The sequence below is a fragment of the Sporothrix schenckii genome (genome assembly GCF_000961545.1).
Source record: "Sporothrix schenckii 1099-18 chromosome Unknown Cont38, whole genome shotgun sequence".
Taxonomy (NCBI): Eukaryota; Fungi; Ascomycota; class Sordariomycetes; order Ophiostomatales; family Ophiostomataceae; genus Sporothrix; species Sporothrix schenckii.
The window spans coordinates 1775242-1790142 of NW_015971139.1; the positions used below are offsets into that span (position 1 = coordinate 1775242).

The window sequence follows — 14901 nt, forward strand, 5'->3', positions numbered from 1 at the left end:
CTCAAACCCTTGACACCTGACTTTGGTTTTCTTACAACCCGACAACCCTACACACCACACACCACACAACTTGCAAAATGCACTTCCCTACCAATTCTCGCCTTTTTGGCAAGAAGGAGAAGGCGCCGAGAAGCGACCACCGTGGACCCCTCCACATCAACGTCTCTGGCCACGGCTCCGAGGTCGGCGGTGACGAGGCTACGAATCAGACCAGCGAGGGCAGCAGCGCGAGCATCCTCTCCCACCCAGACGTCATTCTGGCGCAGATGCTCGTCATGCCCTTTGCTCATCAGGCTCCACAGGTGCCTCAGGCGCCTGCCCAGTCCACTACGCCCGTCGTGTCTGGCACTGCCAGCAGCGACGAGGCGCAAGAGCACGATGCTGCTGTGGACGGCTACTACTATGTCCACAACGCGCACGCCTTCCGCTCCATGATGGAGCTGCGCGCGCAGCAGATTCGTGATAATGCGGACCAGCACAGTGTGCGTCGCACCACAAAGGGCGAGCGCCACTCTGCAGTGCCGCGCGCCACTGTCAAGCCTGACCTCTTGACCATTCCAGAGGAGACGGAGCCTGCGGAGCCTGAGGCGCCCGAGGCGCCCGAGGCAGATGCACATGTCGCCGACGAGGACGACGCTGCCTCGGATGCGTCCTCGGTGCTCAGCGACCTCTCGGAAGGCGCGCTTGTCGCGGACGAGGGCGAATGGGCGTACTTTGTGGCACAGGAGGGCGTTGTGCTGGCCCGCTCGCCTTCGGCCGCGTCCGCCGGCTCGCTGGCCTGCTCCTCGTTGCACTCGTTCGAGTTTGGCGAGGGCTGCCTGTCGTTCCGGGCCCTCGGAGCGGTTTTTCGCCGCGGCCTGCGCGCACTGGTCAGACGACATCACTAATCGCTTGGAGCAAGAAAAGGCCCAAGCGGAAAAAGTTGACGTCGAGACAAAGAAAAAAAAAAACTCCCAACGGACACAACAAACAGTGGCATTCTCATCCGGGTCCTACAACGCCAAAAACAATCGAAAATCTACAATATATCACAATTTAGGTTGTGTTTTGGATGGCTTTCAATATTTTGGATTGTCAATCTTGTCTTCTGGTTTTCTGGTTTCTCGTTTCTGGTTTCTGGTTTCTGGTTTCTGGTTTCTGGTTTCTGGTTTCTGGTTTTCTGGTTTTCTGGTATCTGGTTTTCTGGTTTTCTGGTATCTGGTTTTCTGGTTTCCTTTTATATTGTTCAGTTTAGTTTGTATAACAAATTGCTTCCACTTTGTTCACTCTGCATCTGTCAATCTGAGGCATCGTGACTGTGAATGTGTTTCTATCTTCGTAGCCATAAGACCAAACGCAAGACAACCACTTTTGGACACAACAGTGATGACTCTCTGTCTCAAGGAGTTGGCCTAGCTGGGGCTTCCATTGCTGCCAAACTGATTGCTTGCCCCACGACAATCGTTGCAGTAGCACGGATTGCCAAACCCGACGGCTCCTTGCCTTTGCGCCTCCTCTGCCGTCGGGCCCTCCCGCACCGCCGTCCAAGCCGGTCGAGCAGCCCCGAGAAGCGATCGGCCGGGCTGGTGGGTGTATTCTCCGGCGGTGTTGTAAAACTGCGGCGTCTCGGGCGACTGCGGTGACTGCGTGGGCGGCCCGGCCTGGGGTGGCGACATGAACGGCCAGCCGTCACCCTGCATACCGTTGCCGTCCGGGCGGTCGCTTTGTACAAAGGATGTTGCGGGTATTGCTGTCCTGGCAGCAGCATTAGCAGAAGCAGAAGCAGCAGCAGGGTGCCCATAGGCAGGTGGTGAATATGCCGCAGGGCCAGGTTGGAGGAGCTGCCTGGACATGCTGTTGTTGGGAGGCGAGGACAGAGGGCTTGTTGCCATGGGTGGCATTTGGGCCTGGGACGCTTGGGACGCTTGGAATATCGTCGCCTGCCTTCCCGCCTGCATCGGCGGCAAGACAAGACCGCGCGGATCGCGGTCCCAGCGCCAGCCCCGCATGCGTTGTCGCTGCTCGACCTCGTGGGCCACGCGCCGCATAGTCTGCTGCCGCACGTCCTCTTCGTAGTCCTGCATCCGCTGCTCGTTGGCCTGCCGCAGCCCCTCGTGCTGTTCCTGCAGCCGACGGACACGCCACGCGGCGCGGTCTTGGGCCGCGGTGCCGCTGCGACGGCGCCGATGGCCAATGGTGTTGGACGTTTCGGACGTGTCGGTGGGGCGTGCAAAGTCGGCATGTCCGGCCGCATGTGTCATCCCCGCAGCCACGGCACTGGTGACTGCGCTGGTGACCGCGCTGCTCATGGCGCTCGCTACGTCCGTGGCAGCCACTGTCGTGGCTGCGTTGCTCGCGCCGTCCGGCGTCGCCGTCGTTGTGGTGCCTGCTGCGTCCGCCAGCGCGGGTACTGACGTAAACGTAAAGGACCCGCCTCCCGAAAAGGAGACGGTGTTGTCGAAGCTCGAGGCAAGCGCGTCCGTTGTCAGCGGCAAGAGGGTCGACTTGGGCCCGTGGAACCAGACGTCGAGGCCGAACCGGATGACGTTGTCGTTGGGCCGCAGCTCGCGCGTCGAGTGGTTTTGCTGCCTTGCGGACCCAGACAGTGGCAGGCTGCGACCCGGCGCAGCGTCGTTCTGGGTTCGGCCACGAGCCCGTCCCGTTCTGGTCCTCTTGTGTTCCGCCGTCGATTCACCGCCGGCTCTCCGCTGTCGCTTTGACGGAGTCGGCTGGGCCTCCGGGCCGAGTTGAGACGCAGTGCGTATGTCACCGTCGGAGTCGTTGCATCGCGGGTCTGGCTGGGGCTCTTTGCGCAGTCGCTCGTCTTGTTGCCGCTCGGGTGAATGTGCAGACCGAGCATGCTGCTGTGAATCGCGTGGCCACTGTTGTTGCTGTTGTTGTTGCTGTCGTTGAGGTGGTGCATCGCTCTGTGGTGCCTGTCGACGCGGAGCTGGGAAGTTCTGTGACAAGTCCACATATCGGATCGGCCGCGGATACGGCGGCGAGAACGATGTGTCCGCCCCGTAGTCACCGTGTGGACGCTGCCACGATGGCTCTGGCGACCTGCTGTGTCTTGCAAAACCTGGTAGTCGAAAGCATCCTCGGGTCTGCGGACCATCTTGCCGCTGGTCATTGTACAGGGCGGGTGGCAGTTGTTCTCGGCCTTGTTCCAGTCGAGGAGCGGCTTGCCACGGCACAAGCGACTCAACGCGCGGCTGATGTTGCGGCCGAGCGTGCAAAGTATCCTCTGTGGGAGGAGGAGGACGATGTGGCGGCTGTCGTGGGTCCGGAACGCGCATCAGGATGGCTCGGTCCTCCTGCTTGACGCTGCTGGCCGCGTCGTGTTCGATTTCCTCCTTTGCCGCTCTCAGTGTCTGTTGCCATCCCGCATCCTGCCGCTGGCCCACCAGTTCGACCTCTTGCTTGATGCTCTGCATGTCACTCGTCACCCTGCGGTCGAGCCCGTCCATTTCGACGGACCGCAGCGGGCACGCCACCGGTGTCGGCGGCCGTATGGGCGACGCATCGCCCGGAAGCGATGCCTCACTGTCTTCGGATCTCGCACCACTGGCCGCGGCTTCGATGCTGGCCATGCGCTCTCTCTTGACCGCACGGGGGCTCCATGGTGTAAGCAGCTCGTCCATGGTTGTCTTGCCCAGCGTGTATGGCAAATCGTCCGCTCGGAAAATAGTGAATCGTGCGAAGGGCAAGTCGGGGTGATGTTGGCAAAACAGACGGACCTCTCCAGCCTCGCAGTAATGTTTACTGGCCGAAAATGATGATGGTCGAACTGGAGGCCAAGTACGACGATTTTGTCGGATGTCGTAGAGGACCAGAACGTAGGATCATGGAAAGGCAGGGAGACACCTGCGTGCGCCAAGCAGAAGAAGAAGAAGACGAAGAAGAAGGAACTGACAAAGAGGCATTCCTTTCGTCGGCTCGTGTCCCTCGTCTCACGTCTCATCTTGCCCTCCGTACGTCGTAATTGCGTTCTGTTTCTGTCCTTTCCGGGCCAGTTGCGTCTTCCTTCTGCAGACTCCCGTGGAACAGCGTGCCGTCAAGTACAGGCGTTCGGCAAGGTGCAGGACAAAGCTGAGAACAATGCATGCTGAAATGAGAACGTAGGACATGATTGCTTTTTTCTGCCCAGCGCCCAAGCAGCAAAACAGCGGTGACCTTATCCGCTGCAGCTGCGGCAAACCCCCCAGCAAAAAAACATAAAAACAAATACAGAGAAGAAAGAAAAGGGAAAAGAAAAGAGGTGCTCGGCACGAACAAATCAAGTCAGTCGTCACAGCGCCACCAAACACAACGGTGCCCACCCACATCGCCTCGCAGCCGTCGAGAGCAGTGTCGAGTGCATGAGCGGATACGCAAAGAACGGCTGCCTGCAGCTGCACAGTCGTATTCTCTGTTGGTGCAGTGTGGCGTTACGTACACAAGAGAGAATGGGAAATAGAAATACGGCAGACGAGCAAACGAGGCGAGTGGGGGCATCGGAACACAACAGGGGAGGGGAGGGAGAGATGCAGCTGCAGGAAAGCACATTCGAGAGGGCGTGAGGCGTGAGGCGTGGGAGGGGTAGGAAGAGGAAGGATTTGGGAAAACGAGTGATGGATAACGACTTTGTAACGTGCTGCAGTGGAAATAGCGTTGGACGCGATACAGATGCATGACAACGGCTATGTGCACATTTCGACTACACGTACGATGGAGAGGGAGATGAAATACATTCCGCAGCTGAATAAACATTGGGAAAAGTGTCCGACTGTATTATGTAGTTTCTTCGGCAGCTGTCTCAAGTACCGGAGTTCGCGTTCTGAACTAATGACATTCAGTTGCCGTTACCTTGTACCTTTTCAGTTTGCAGCACTGCCCAAATGCTTAGTCTTGATGTCTGGTCACCGTCCAGTCCGCGAGATGGAGAAGGATGCCAATGCAGTGGAGGTCTTCACACCGGATTTTATTGCGCTACGTAAGAACAAAACATTCGAGCTGCTTCATGGCGACGAGAATATGAATGTGAGCAGCACCGAGTGCTTGTCCACGAGCGTTGTCAATTCTCCTTCTCCCACGAGGTCAACAGAAAGTTGGCCAAGCAAATTTGTCGGACCGGACATAGTCGTTACGTTTTAGTGCCAAAAAGGGAAGTTAATCGTGCACCCTTCGCTTCGCAATGGCGCGCGTTCGGACGTTGTCCTTTAAGTCCATCGCGTGCCAGCAAAAGACAGGAGGATGGGCGCGAGAGGATGGGCGCGAGAGGATGGGCGCGAGGAGACAGCGCGAGGAAGACGGCAAGCTCCGGACATAACAACCAAATCTCGGCAAACCGCACACGGCCTCCTGATTTTACCGGTGTTTAAGAACGGTGTTTAGAAACAACATTCAGATCAAGAGACAAGCAATAACATGCCCAGACGCAAGTACTGCGTGGTATAAGTAAACTGTCTCGTTCGTCTCGGCGACTCTGTAGAATGTAAGAACCAAAAAAAAAAAAAAAAATAGAAAACAAGAAAAATAAATAAATCACCTGCCACCCCCTCCTCCCCATGGCTCCCTCTACGTTCAAAAAGCTCCAGGACCGCCACGTCCTCGTCATCGGCGGCACGTCCGGGATTGGCTATGCCGTTGCCGAGGGGGCCCTGGCAGACGGGGCCCGCGTCACGGTGGCTTCGTCGACACAAGCCCGCATCGACACGGCCGTCCGCACCTTGGCTGCAGAGTATGGCCCCGCAGGAGCGGTCCAGCGCGTCCAGGGCGTCCGGTGCGACCTGGCGTCGGGGGACGTGGAGGCCCGCCTGGAGGCGCTCTTTGTCGCCGCCGTCGCCGGCCACGGCGGCCGCCCCGTCGACCACGTCGTCTACACCGCCGCCAACGGCCTGGCCATCGGCCCGCTGGCCGACGTGACCCGCGACAGCATCCTCGCGGGCGCCCAGATGCGCATGTTCGTCCCCATCCTGCTCGCCAAAGTCGCCCAGCGCCACCTACCCAAAGCCAGCACGTCCTCCCTCACCTTCACGTCGGGCCAGGCCACGGAGCTGCCGCCGCCCGACTGGTCCGTCGTCGTCTTTTTCACGGGCGGCACGGAGGCCCTGACCAAGGGGCTGGCCATCGACATGGCCCCTGTGCGCGTCAACACGGTGCTGCCGGGCTTGGTCAAGACGGACTTGTGGAAGTTTTTGCCAGACGAGCAGCGCGACCAGTTCTTTGCCGACATGGAGAAGCGTCTGCCCGTCGGCGCCATGGGCCGTCCCGAAGACGTGGCCGAGGCCTACCTGTGGCTGATGAAGGACCGCTTTGTGACGGGCTCCATGGCGCATACCAACGGCGGGGCGTTGATTATTTGACAAAGCCCTTGTGGTTGGATGTATGTAAACAGATCTGACTCTGGGAAAATGAGCCGAAGGAAATATTCAACGATGAAACTTGGAAACATGAAAAACTATAGGAACTAGACCACTACCACTAAGCCAGCTGGCAAATAGAGAGCCGTCTAATAGCCAGGCTAGATAACAGGTCTAAAGTACCATAGTCCAACATAACTCATTTCATAAAAAGTCATGTAAATAGGCTCCTTATCAAGGCGTGTACCCAAGTATCGCACACCACCATGAGTCGTCCGACATTTGGTTGGAATCAACATCCACGCCCGCTACGTTGACGTCAAATTATTGTAAGCTGAATTGTCATGTCTTGTTCCACCAGTTGACGCCGTAAGTCGATGGATGACATTGGAATTGCACGTGCACTATCACGTGTCACAATTACAGCGGTGACGGCGCAAGAGTGGGGCGCTGTCGCAGGGAGCTTCGCGGCGTTGATGCTGCATTCTGAAGCGTTTGGTCATTCTGCCTCTCTCGACGACCAACACAAACACACTGCGCGATGGCCGACAAACACGCACCACCACCGCCCGGCACCTCGTCCGAGGACGCGCCCGAGGCCCGCGTCAACAATGCCGACGCCAAGCGCTACTGGGAATCCATCAGCGCCGACGACCACGGCATGCTCGGCGGCTTTGCGTTTGTGTCGCGCGCGGACCTGCGCGGCTCGCGCACCTTTCTGGCCAAGCTGGGCATTGGGCGCACCGAGGGCCGGGGGCTGCGCCGGGTCGCGCGGGCGCTCGAGGGCGGCGCGGGCATTGGCCGCGTCACCGAGGGCTTGCTGCTGGACGTGGCCGACGAGGTCGACGTGATTGAGCCCGTGGCCAAGTTCACGGCGGCCCTCGCGGGCAAGCCGGGCGTGCGGCGCATCTTCAACACGGGGCTCGAGGGGTGGGCCCCGGAGGCGGACAGCGTCGACGGCGGGGCGGCGCCGGGGCTGCCGGTGTACGACCTGGTGTGGACGCAGTGGTGCACGGGCTACCTCAACGACGACCAGTTTGTCGCGTACCTGCGGCGGTGTCGGACGGTCCTGGCGCCCGGCACGGGCCTCGTCGTCGTCAAGGAGAACCTGACGACCACGGGCGTCGACGACTTTGATGCGCAGGACAGCAGCGTGACGAGGTGCGGCCCCTGTCCCTGCCGCCTGGTGTATGCTTTGACACGGCCTCGCTGACACTGACACATCTAGATCCGAAACGTCGTTCCAAACCATCTTCGCCAAGGCCGGCTTCCGCCTGGTGCGATCCGAGCTGCAGCGCGGGTTCCCGCCCGAGGCAGAGCTGCTGCCCGTCAAGATGTACGCTCTCAAGGCTATCGAGAAGGCAGAGGGCGCACAGGAGACGAGATGACGACATGCAGAGCCGTGTTATGTCTCTTGATGCAAGGAAGAAGCCGAGCCAAGTCGACCGCTCGGTCCTCCGTACATGTTACGACGTTGCTTTGCTAGGATGGCAAAGGACCGCAGTGTCCATATCCACAGACGTGGTCACAAATCGACAAAAGCGTCCTTTCTAGCAACATTGTGCAATCCATCGCTGCTCGATATCGCCAGGGGCAGGCCCTGATATTGTCCGTGCTCGCTGCCAGATTGTCCGTTCCAGGACTTGCAGTGTCAAAGACAGAAACAAACGGAGCAGGGCGAGACGACAAGTTGTCTCTCTGTGAGGGTTACATATGATGACACAGGCATCATCGAGATGGAATTTAAAAGTCTTCCACGGATATAAAATCATAGATCAATTATTCATCGATGTTCCTCTACTCATTCTCTCATTGTCAGACATCCATGAAAACCCCCAACTCGAACCAATCTCATCACGACGGATGACCGTCTGGATGCACAGGATGGGGAGGCTGTGCTGTCGACGCCGTCGGTAGAAGCACACCGCCGCTGGTGTCCGGGGACGCCACTTCGACCGGGCCAACAGGTGCCGGCTGCCCATCGCCGGCCTCGTACACGCTCGCCTGCGGTGGCTGTTGCTGTGATTGAGGCTGACCGTAGACGGGCTGCCCAGCCACCGCCACATAGCCAGGCTGAGGAGCGATGGGCGGCTGCCCGGGAACCTGGCCCGGTGCTTGGTAGTACTGCTGGTGGTACTGCTGCTGCTGCTGCTGTTGCAGTTGTTGATGGTAAGCTGCGGCGGCGGACTCGTCGGCCTCGACAATCGGTGCCGGGCTCGGCGCACCACCACCACCACCACCGACAAGAGCTTGCGTGCTCAGCTCGCTCACATTGGTGGTGCCGGTCGTCTGCGACACGAGCTGGGACGTGGGCGTGGCCGACGAGGGCGCCAGGCTGGCGCGCGGGTCGGCGTAGCCTGGCTGGACGTAGCCCGCTTGGGCATAGCCCTGCTGGGGGAATCCCGGCTGTGCATACTGCTGTTGGGGATACTGCTGCTGGGGATACTGCTGCTGCGGGTACACATAGCCACCAGCCGGCGGCACCTGGGCCACGCCCTGTGGCTTGTCGGCGTCGTAGGCCAGCGGCACGGCCGCCGCGCCGGCGACAACGCCGCCCTCGGGGGCGACCGCTTGTGGAGGCGCCAGCTGGCCAGCAGGGACCTGCTGTGTCTGCGCCTGCGCCTGCGCCTGCGTCTGCAGCTGCTTGTTCTTGCGGCGCGCGCGGAACAAAAAGAAGCTGAGCACCGCGAGGGCGGCCACGACGACGACGGCGGCGACGGCAATGCCGGCAATGGCCCCCGCGGACAGGCCGCCCTTGGACGCGACCGGGTAGCTCATGGCCCAGACGACGTTGACGACGGCCGAGGTGGGCTTCTGCGTGTTGGTGGGCTCGCCGACGAGCCCGGCTGTGAGCGTGGGCGCCTCGGTGACGGCGGGGAGCGACGAGTAGCAGGGCGTCTGGCCGCCCAGGTCGCGCGTGAACGGCCAGTAGTTGCTCGGACAGCACTGGCCCGAGATGCTGTAGTAGTCGGAGGCGCAGGCCTTGAGGACGCCCTGGTCGCGGTTGGCGGGCTGGGGAAAGGCATTGAGGGCGACGTTGGTGCCGGTGGCGCCGGGCGTGCCGGTGGCGGTGACGGTCACCGTCGTGTCTTTTGTGACCGTGGCCGGGAAGAACTCGGACGACGCCGTCCAGGGACAGCACTGCGGCTGGTTGCTGGCGCAGCCGATGTAGGCGGCCCAGTAGACAGTGCTGCTGTCCTCGATGAGTGTGAACTGCGTGGATGCACACTCGTCCTGCAGCAGACTGCCCGTGCTCTGGAAGCGCGGCGAGTATGTCAGCGCGAGCAGCGGCGGCTGCGTCGAGGCCGTGACGACGTGGACGGACTGCAGGTCCAACGACACGACGGACGGCGGCGTCGTGTCTCTCGTGGTCTTGCCGGCGCCGCCGCCGGCGCCGCCAAAAAGAGTCGGCGGCACGGTGCCGCAGTTGTCTTGGAACCAGTAGGACTCATAGCTCGTCCAGTCGTAGGTGCCAAAGTAGCTCGTGCAGGCCTTGTTGCCGAGCGCCGAATAGTAGCAGCTGAGGTACTGCACGCCGTAGTTGCAGTAGCACGACGAGATGCCGCTGTCCAGCTTCGAGTAGCCGGCGTTGTTGGTGGCCGTGGTGTCGGGGCCATAGAACTGGGACTCGACGCCGTCGATGCAGCTGATGTACGCGTCGTCGCACGAGAGCGAGGCGATGTAGTCGAAGCAGGACAGGTCGTTGCTCGCAAAGTTGGTCGAGAGGTCCTGGCGCAGCTCGAGCATCCGCGTGGCAAAGGCCGTGGTGGCGGGCAGGTGCGGCAGCCGGGTCAGTGTGGCCGCCGTGGCCAGCGTCGCGGCCACCGTGGGAGCCGGAGGGACCAGCATGGGTGAGCGGGTGCAGTGAAGAGCGGGTGAACAGGTGAAAAGGTGAAGAGGTGCACACAGTAAGGTCAGGGGAAAGGTTGCCAAGACGGTCTGATGGGACGATAGAAGCCTCAATCGTGAGATTGGAAGTAAACAAAAGGCAAGGCAACAGCAGAGTGGGAAAGTATGTCACCGACGCGAGAAGGGAACACCACGTCGTATATTACGGGCGGTTCTTGTGGACCACCTTTGTGCAGGTATCTCTGGTTGGCTTCCTCTTTGCCTGCCTCGTCTTTTATTGATTTCCTTTTTTCGGTTTTGTCTCTTTCAGCTTTGTCTCCCGCAACTCTGCCTTCGTCAGGAGGCGCCCAAATGACCGGGCACGGCCCACCATTGTGAATTCCGCACCTGGCCAGGCATTTTCTCTTCTCTGTGTTGTGTGTGGCATGGGCGCGGAAATCGAGTCGTCTTCTTTTCTTCTTTTCTTGGTTGCTGTCCCCTGTCATTCGCCCAATACCGGTTCTCCTTTTCTCAGCCCCACGGGCATCGGACGCCCATCCAGGCCAGACGCTCGACACTCTCGCTTCGGGCTGGCCAACCAGAGTGCGAGCCAAATATTGGCATAGCCATCAAGACAGAACGGGTCTAGACGCGACGGAGCGGCGTGGGGAGGTCGATGTGAGAGGGCAATCCGGAAATGGATGCACCCAGTGGGAGGTACGAAATATTTACTCCGTAGAAAGAGACCAACATTGGCCGGTCTGGCTGCTGGTGTCTTTGCTGTCTGACACGGTATATCGTACAACGCACATTACAATCGACGGACATCATTGAGCCTCATTCGAGACGGCTGCACAGCAATCGACACTGCTCGAAAAGGAGCATGCATCGCGAGACGACTCGACCGTTTGATTCGCTCCGAAAGAAGAGCAATTTTGCAATTTGGCGGCGTCGACTGCAATGTGGCTGTTGGACCAAAACAATAGTTTGGTAGCTGGAGGCCGTTGGACAGGATACTGACACATGCAGGGATGGAGAGACACAACTCGACAAACTCGACAAACGCATGCAGAGGAGAAGCGGCCGGCAGCTCTGACAACGGATATCGTGTCTGCCCTGTGGTAGCAACGCTGTCTGGGCTAAAACAGGGCAGCCTTGCTGGGCCACCACGACAGTGAGTGTCACCAGGCCTCCATCCTGCAGCTTTCTATGGAGTGTGTCGTACAATGTAAATTCCCTGGTCCAAAAAGGAGCGAAGCAAATTTGTGGCTTGCTGTGGTGGTGGTGATAGGCCAACGTACGGTGCGCATTGAGCAGGTGCTGTCCGATAATCCACCCCTCTGCAGAAAGAGCGACCAAGGTACAACAAACTCGTGCAGTGGAAAGAGCGGCTGGATAAGGGAAGAACGGGAAACAGAAGGAGCGGGAACAAAAGGAACTCGTGATCGGGTATGCACCGTCCACTGCCTTCAGTTCGGTCGGCGATCCAGCCGCAAGATGAACCGACAAATAACATGATCACGATATACTTGTTGCTTTGTCGCAGACAGGCTGATGGCTGCGTGCCCAGCCTAGCTAGTCTAGTCAGTGCCAACTGCCATGGCTCAACAGACTGCGTGCACCGGAGGACTGACTCGACACCGAAATTATGGCATAAGACGTCGACGTCGGCGTCGGCTACAAAGCTCTGCATACTACATACAGCCAGGATCGACGCCGACAGACATCGATATCCTCGATGGAAACCTGTCGTCCTCCTCGGCAATGACAGCCGCCCGATCCCCACCCGAATACCAGGTCGGGTGCTCGTCAGGGCCCAGCGCTAATCGGACAGGAGAATTTCGAAAGACTCAGTAGGCGCATCGGCGGCAAAACAACGTGAGACGACCACCGCAGGCCCCGAGTGACGTGCAGCTCCGCAAATAGTGGACTTGGCAGTCTTGGGTTGCGGGAGGATAAATGGATAAATGCACTGGCGGGGGACGGGCTAAATAGGACAAGCGACGCAGATGGGGCAGTTTTGGAGAAATGGGGGATTTTGCGTGGTCTCCTCGACGCTTTTTCTTCACCAGCGCACGGAAACGCGGGGCTGCACTCCGGACAAGACGCGGCCGAGGAGCCAGCGGCGGGAAGGGGAAAGGTGAAGAAGGGTCGGCTGGGCGAGACGGTGGACGATCGAGGGATCCTTAAAAGCAGTGGCCGCCCATCCGTGACGGCTTTGCCTTGGAACTGGAGCATTGCACAACATTGACACAGCATTGGCCACACTTTGAGCAGAACCACAGCAACCCCAGCACCACCGCCAACATGCCGCCGCCGCTCATCACGCACCTCTACACGGCCGACCCTTCGGCCCACGTCTTTGACGGCAAAATCTACATCTACCCGTCGCACGACCGCGAGTCCAACGTGGCCTTCAACGACAATGGCGACCAGTTCGACATGAACGACTACCACGTCTTCAGCACGCCGTCCATCGACCCGCCCGCGCTCGTCACCGACCACGGCGTCGTGCTCAAGGTCGAGGACGTGCCCTGGGCCTCCAAGCAGCTGTGGGCGCCCGACGCCGCCGTCCGCGACGGCGTGTACTACCTCTTCTTCCCGGCCCGCGACAAGGACGGCATCTTCCGCATTGGCGTCGCCCGCGGCGACCGCCCGGAGGGCCCCTTCAAGGCCGACCCGGACTACATCCCCGGCTCCTACAGCATCGACCCGGCCGTGCTCGTCGACGACGTGGCCGTCGACGGCGACAAGGCGCCCGCCTACCTCTACTTTGGCGGCCTCTGGGGCGGCCAGCTGCAGTGCTACCAGGGCCCCGACGGCCGCGGCGACGGCAACGCCGAGACCTACGACGCCAGCTGGCTGGGGCCCAAGGAGCCGTCCGGCGCGGGCGTCGCCGCCCTGGGCCCGCGCGTCGTGCGCCTCGCGGCCGACGACATGGGCCGGCTGGCCGAGGAGGTGCGCGCGATCCAGATCCTGGCGCCCGAGACGGGCCAGCCCATTGCCGCCGACGACCACGACCGCCGCTTCTTTGAGGCGGCCTGGATGCACAAGCGCAACGGCCTCTACTACTTTAGCTACTCCACGGGCGACACGCACTACCTGTGCTACGCGACGGGCACGAGCCCCTACGGCCCCTTTACCTACCGCGGCCGCATGCTCGAGCCTGTCGTCGGGTGGACAACGCACCACTCGGTGGTCGAGTTTGAGGGCCGTTGGTACCTGTTCCACCACGACTCGTCGCTGTCGGGCGGCGTGACGCACCTGCGCTCGGTCAAGGTCAAGGAGATTTTCTACAATGCCGCGGGCGACATTGTCTCGGAGCCGGAGAAGTAGGTGCATTAAAGGAGGGGAGGACAGGAGTGATTTCGAAAGTAGAAAACGAGCATAGAATGGAACAACGGAAACACAAAAATACAGCGTTTTGTTTGCATCTCGCACTGCCGCGAACATGACATTGAACATGACATATGAACTGACTCTGTTGTGGCTCTTTGGCGTTTGGCTTTTGGCGCCGGTTGGGTGAATATGCGTGTCTGCACCGCTAATCGATGGCACAATAATGGCTACTGCATCACGCAACCGCACCATCACCATATGGAGACCCCGTCATGTAAGTGAGAGCAAGCGAGCAAACAAAGATAAAACCCATATGGCATAAAGACGTCGAGCCGCCCACGCTCGCTCTCAATCCAGTCTTTTGATAGATCGGCACACACGCCGTAGTCAACATCACACTTCTGCGGTGCGACACAGCTCCCACCGTACGACAACATGCCCTCCGCGACAGACGCGTCCTCGGCGGACGCCGCAGACGCGGCGCCGCTGCCCGTCTACTTTATCGGCCATGCCGGCGCCAGCCTGCTCTTCCGCGAAGACCCCAACGGCACCGTCGTGCGCCAGAACCTGCGGGCGATTGGCCGCGAGATCCAGGCCATCACGCCGCCGCCGCGCGCCCTCTTGACGCTGAGCGGCCACTTTGAGGCCGGCGCGATCCACGGGCCGGGCGTCGTCGAGGTCAACGTCAAGCCCGCCACGCCCATCCTGCACGACTTTGTCAACGACTTCCACGACACGCGGCCCGCGCTCTACCAGGAGGCGTGGCCGCACCGCGACGACCCGGCGCTCGCCGGCGCCGTGTGGCAGCACCTGCGGGGCCGCGCACCGCCGGGCCCGATCGCGGCCAAGCGCGTCGAGCGCGGCGTCGACCACGGCCTCTGGGTGCCGTTCAAAATCATGTTCCCCGAGGACGCGCCCCTCGACCTGCCCGTCGTGCAGGTGTCGACGCTCCACGGGGCCGACCTGGCGAGCCAGGTGCGGCTGGGCGAGGCGCTCGGCGCGCTGCGGCGGCAGGGGTTCCTGATTGTCGCCTCCGGCATGGCCGTGCACTCGTTTGCGTCGCGGGCCGAGGTGGCCGCCGAAACGACCGACGCCGGCCGCGCGGCCGCCCACGCCCGGGTCCTGCAGGAGTCGCGCACGCTCGACGACCACATCCGCGCGGCGACGCTGCGGCGCGACGCCCAAGACCGGCGCGCGGCGCTGCTGGCCCTCGAGCCGCTGCGCGAGTTTCGGCGGTCGCACCCGACGGTCGAGCACTTTACGCCGCTGCTCGTGGCGGCCGGTGCCGCGGGCGATGCCGACGTCGCGGTGCTGGGCGAGGACGTGGTCGAGCCGGGGTTTTCCTACATCAACTTCAGGTTCACGTGAGATGCGGTCAAGGAAGAAACAAACAGAAACGGAAATCGTATTC

At 60.7% G+C, this 14901-nt stretch overlaps 7 protein-coding genes across 7 annotated transcripts; 5 read left to right on the forward strand and 2 right to left on the reverse strand.

Moving 5' to 3' along the window:
* Positions 1–77: 77 nt before the first annotated feature.
* SPSK_06555 (uncharacterized protein) lies at positions 78–887 on the forward strand (the record flags this gene model as incomplete). The annotated part of the gene is made up of 1 exon (XM_016733257.1): positions 78–887. One exon carries the CDS (start codon positions 78–80, stop codon positions 885–887), a length of 810 nt encoding a protein of 269 aa, XP_016592294.1.
* A 504-nt stretch (positions 888–1391) lies between these two features.
* Positions 1392–3623, reverse strand: SPSK_06011 (uncharacterized protein; the record flags this gene model as incomplete). The annotated part of the gene is made up of 1 exon (XM_016732719.1): positions 1392–3623. The coding sequence occupies one exon, from the start codon at positions 3621–3623 to the stop codon at positions 1392–1394; it is 2232 nt and encodes a 743-aa protein (XP_016592295.1).
* Positions 3624–5528: 1905 nt separating this feature from the next.
* SPSK_06561 (oxidoreductase, short chain dehydrogenase/reductase family) lies at positions 5529–6326 on the forward strand (the record flags this gene model as incomplete). Its single annotated transcript, XM_016733263.1, has 1 exon — positions 5529–6326. The coding sequence occupies one exon, from the start codon at positions 5529–5531 to the stop codon at positions 6324–6326; it is 798 nt and encodes a 265-aa protein (XP_016592296.1).
* Positions 6327–6864: 538 nt separating this feature from the next.
* On the forward strand, positions 6865–7711 carry SPSK_06537 (uncharacterized protein; the record flags this gene model as incomplete). Its single annotated transcript, XM_016733241.1, has 2 exons — positions 6865–7484; positions 7552–7711. 2 exons carry the CDS (start codon positions 6865–6867, stop codon positions 7709–7711), a joined length of 780 nt encoding a protein of 259 aa, XP_016592297.1.
* A 466-nt stretch (positions 7712–8177) lies between these two features.
* SPSK_06063 (uncharacterized protein) lies at positions 8178–10172 on the reverse strand (the record flags this gene model as incomplete). Its single annotated transcript, XM_016732771.1, has 1 exon — positions 8178–10172. The coding sequence occupies one exon, from the start codon at positions 10170–10172 to the stop codon at positions 8178–8180; it is 1995 nt and encodes a 664-aa protein (XP_016592298.1).
* A 2286-nt stretch (positions 10173–12458) lies between these two features.
* Positions 12459–13487, forward strand: SPSK_06448 (alpha-N-arabinofuranosidase; the record flags this gene model as incomplete). Its single annotated transcript, XM_016733154.1, has 1 exon — positions 12459–13487. The coding sequence occupies one exon, from the start codon at positions 12459–12461 to the stop codon at positions 13485–13487; it is 1029 nt and encodes a 342-aa protein (XP_016592299.1).
* A 438-nt stretch (positions 13488–13925) lies between these two features.
* Positions 13926–14858, forward strand: SPSK_06495 (aromatic ring-opening dioxygenase LigB subunit; the record flags this gene model as incomplete). Its single annotated transcript, XM_016733200.1, has 1 exon — positions 13926–14858. One exon carries the CDS (start codon positions 13926–13928, stop codon positions 14856–14858), a length of 933 nt encoding a protein of 310 aa, XP_016592300.1.
* Positions 14859–14901: the final 43 nt, after the last annotated feature.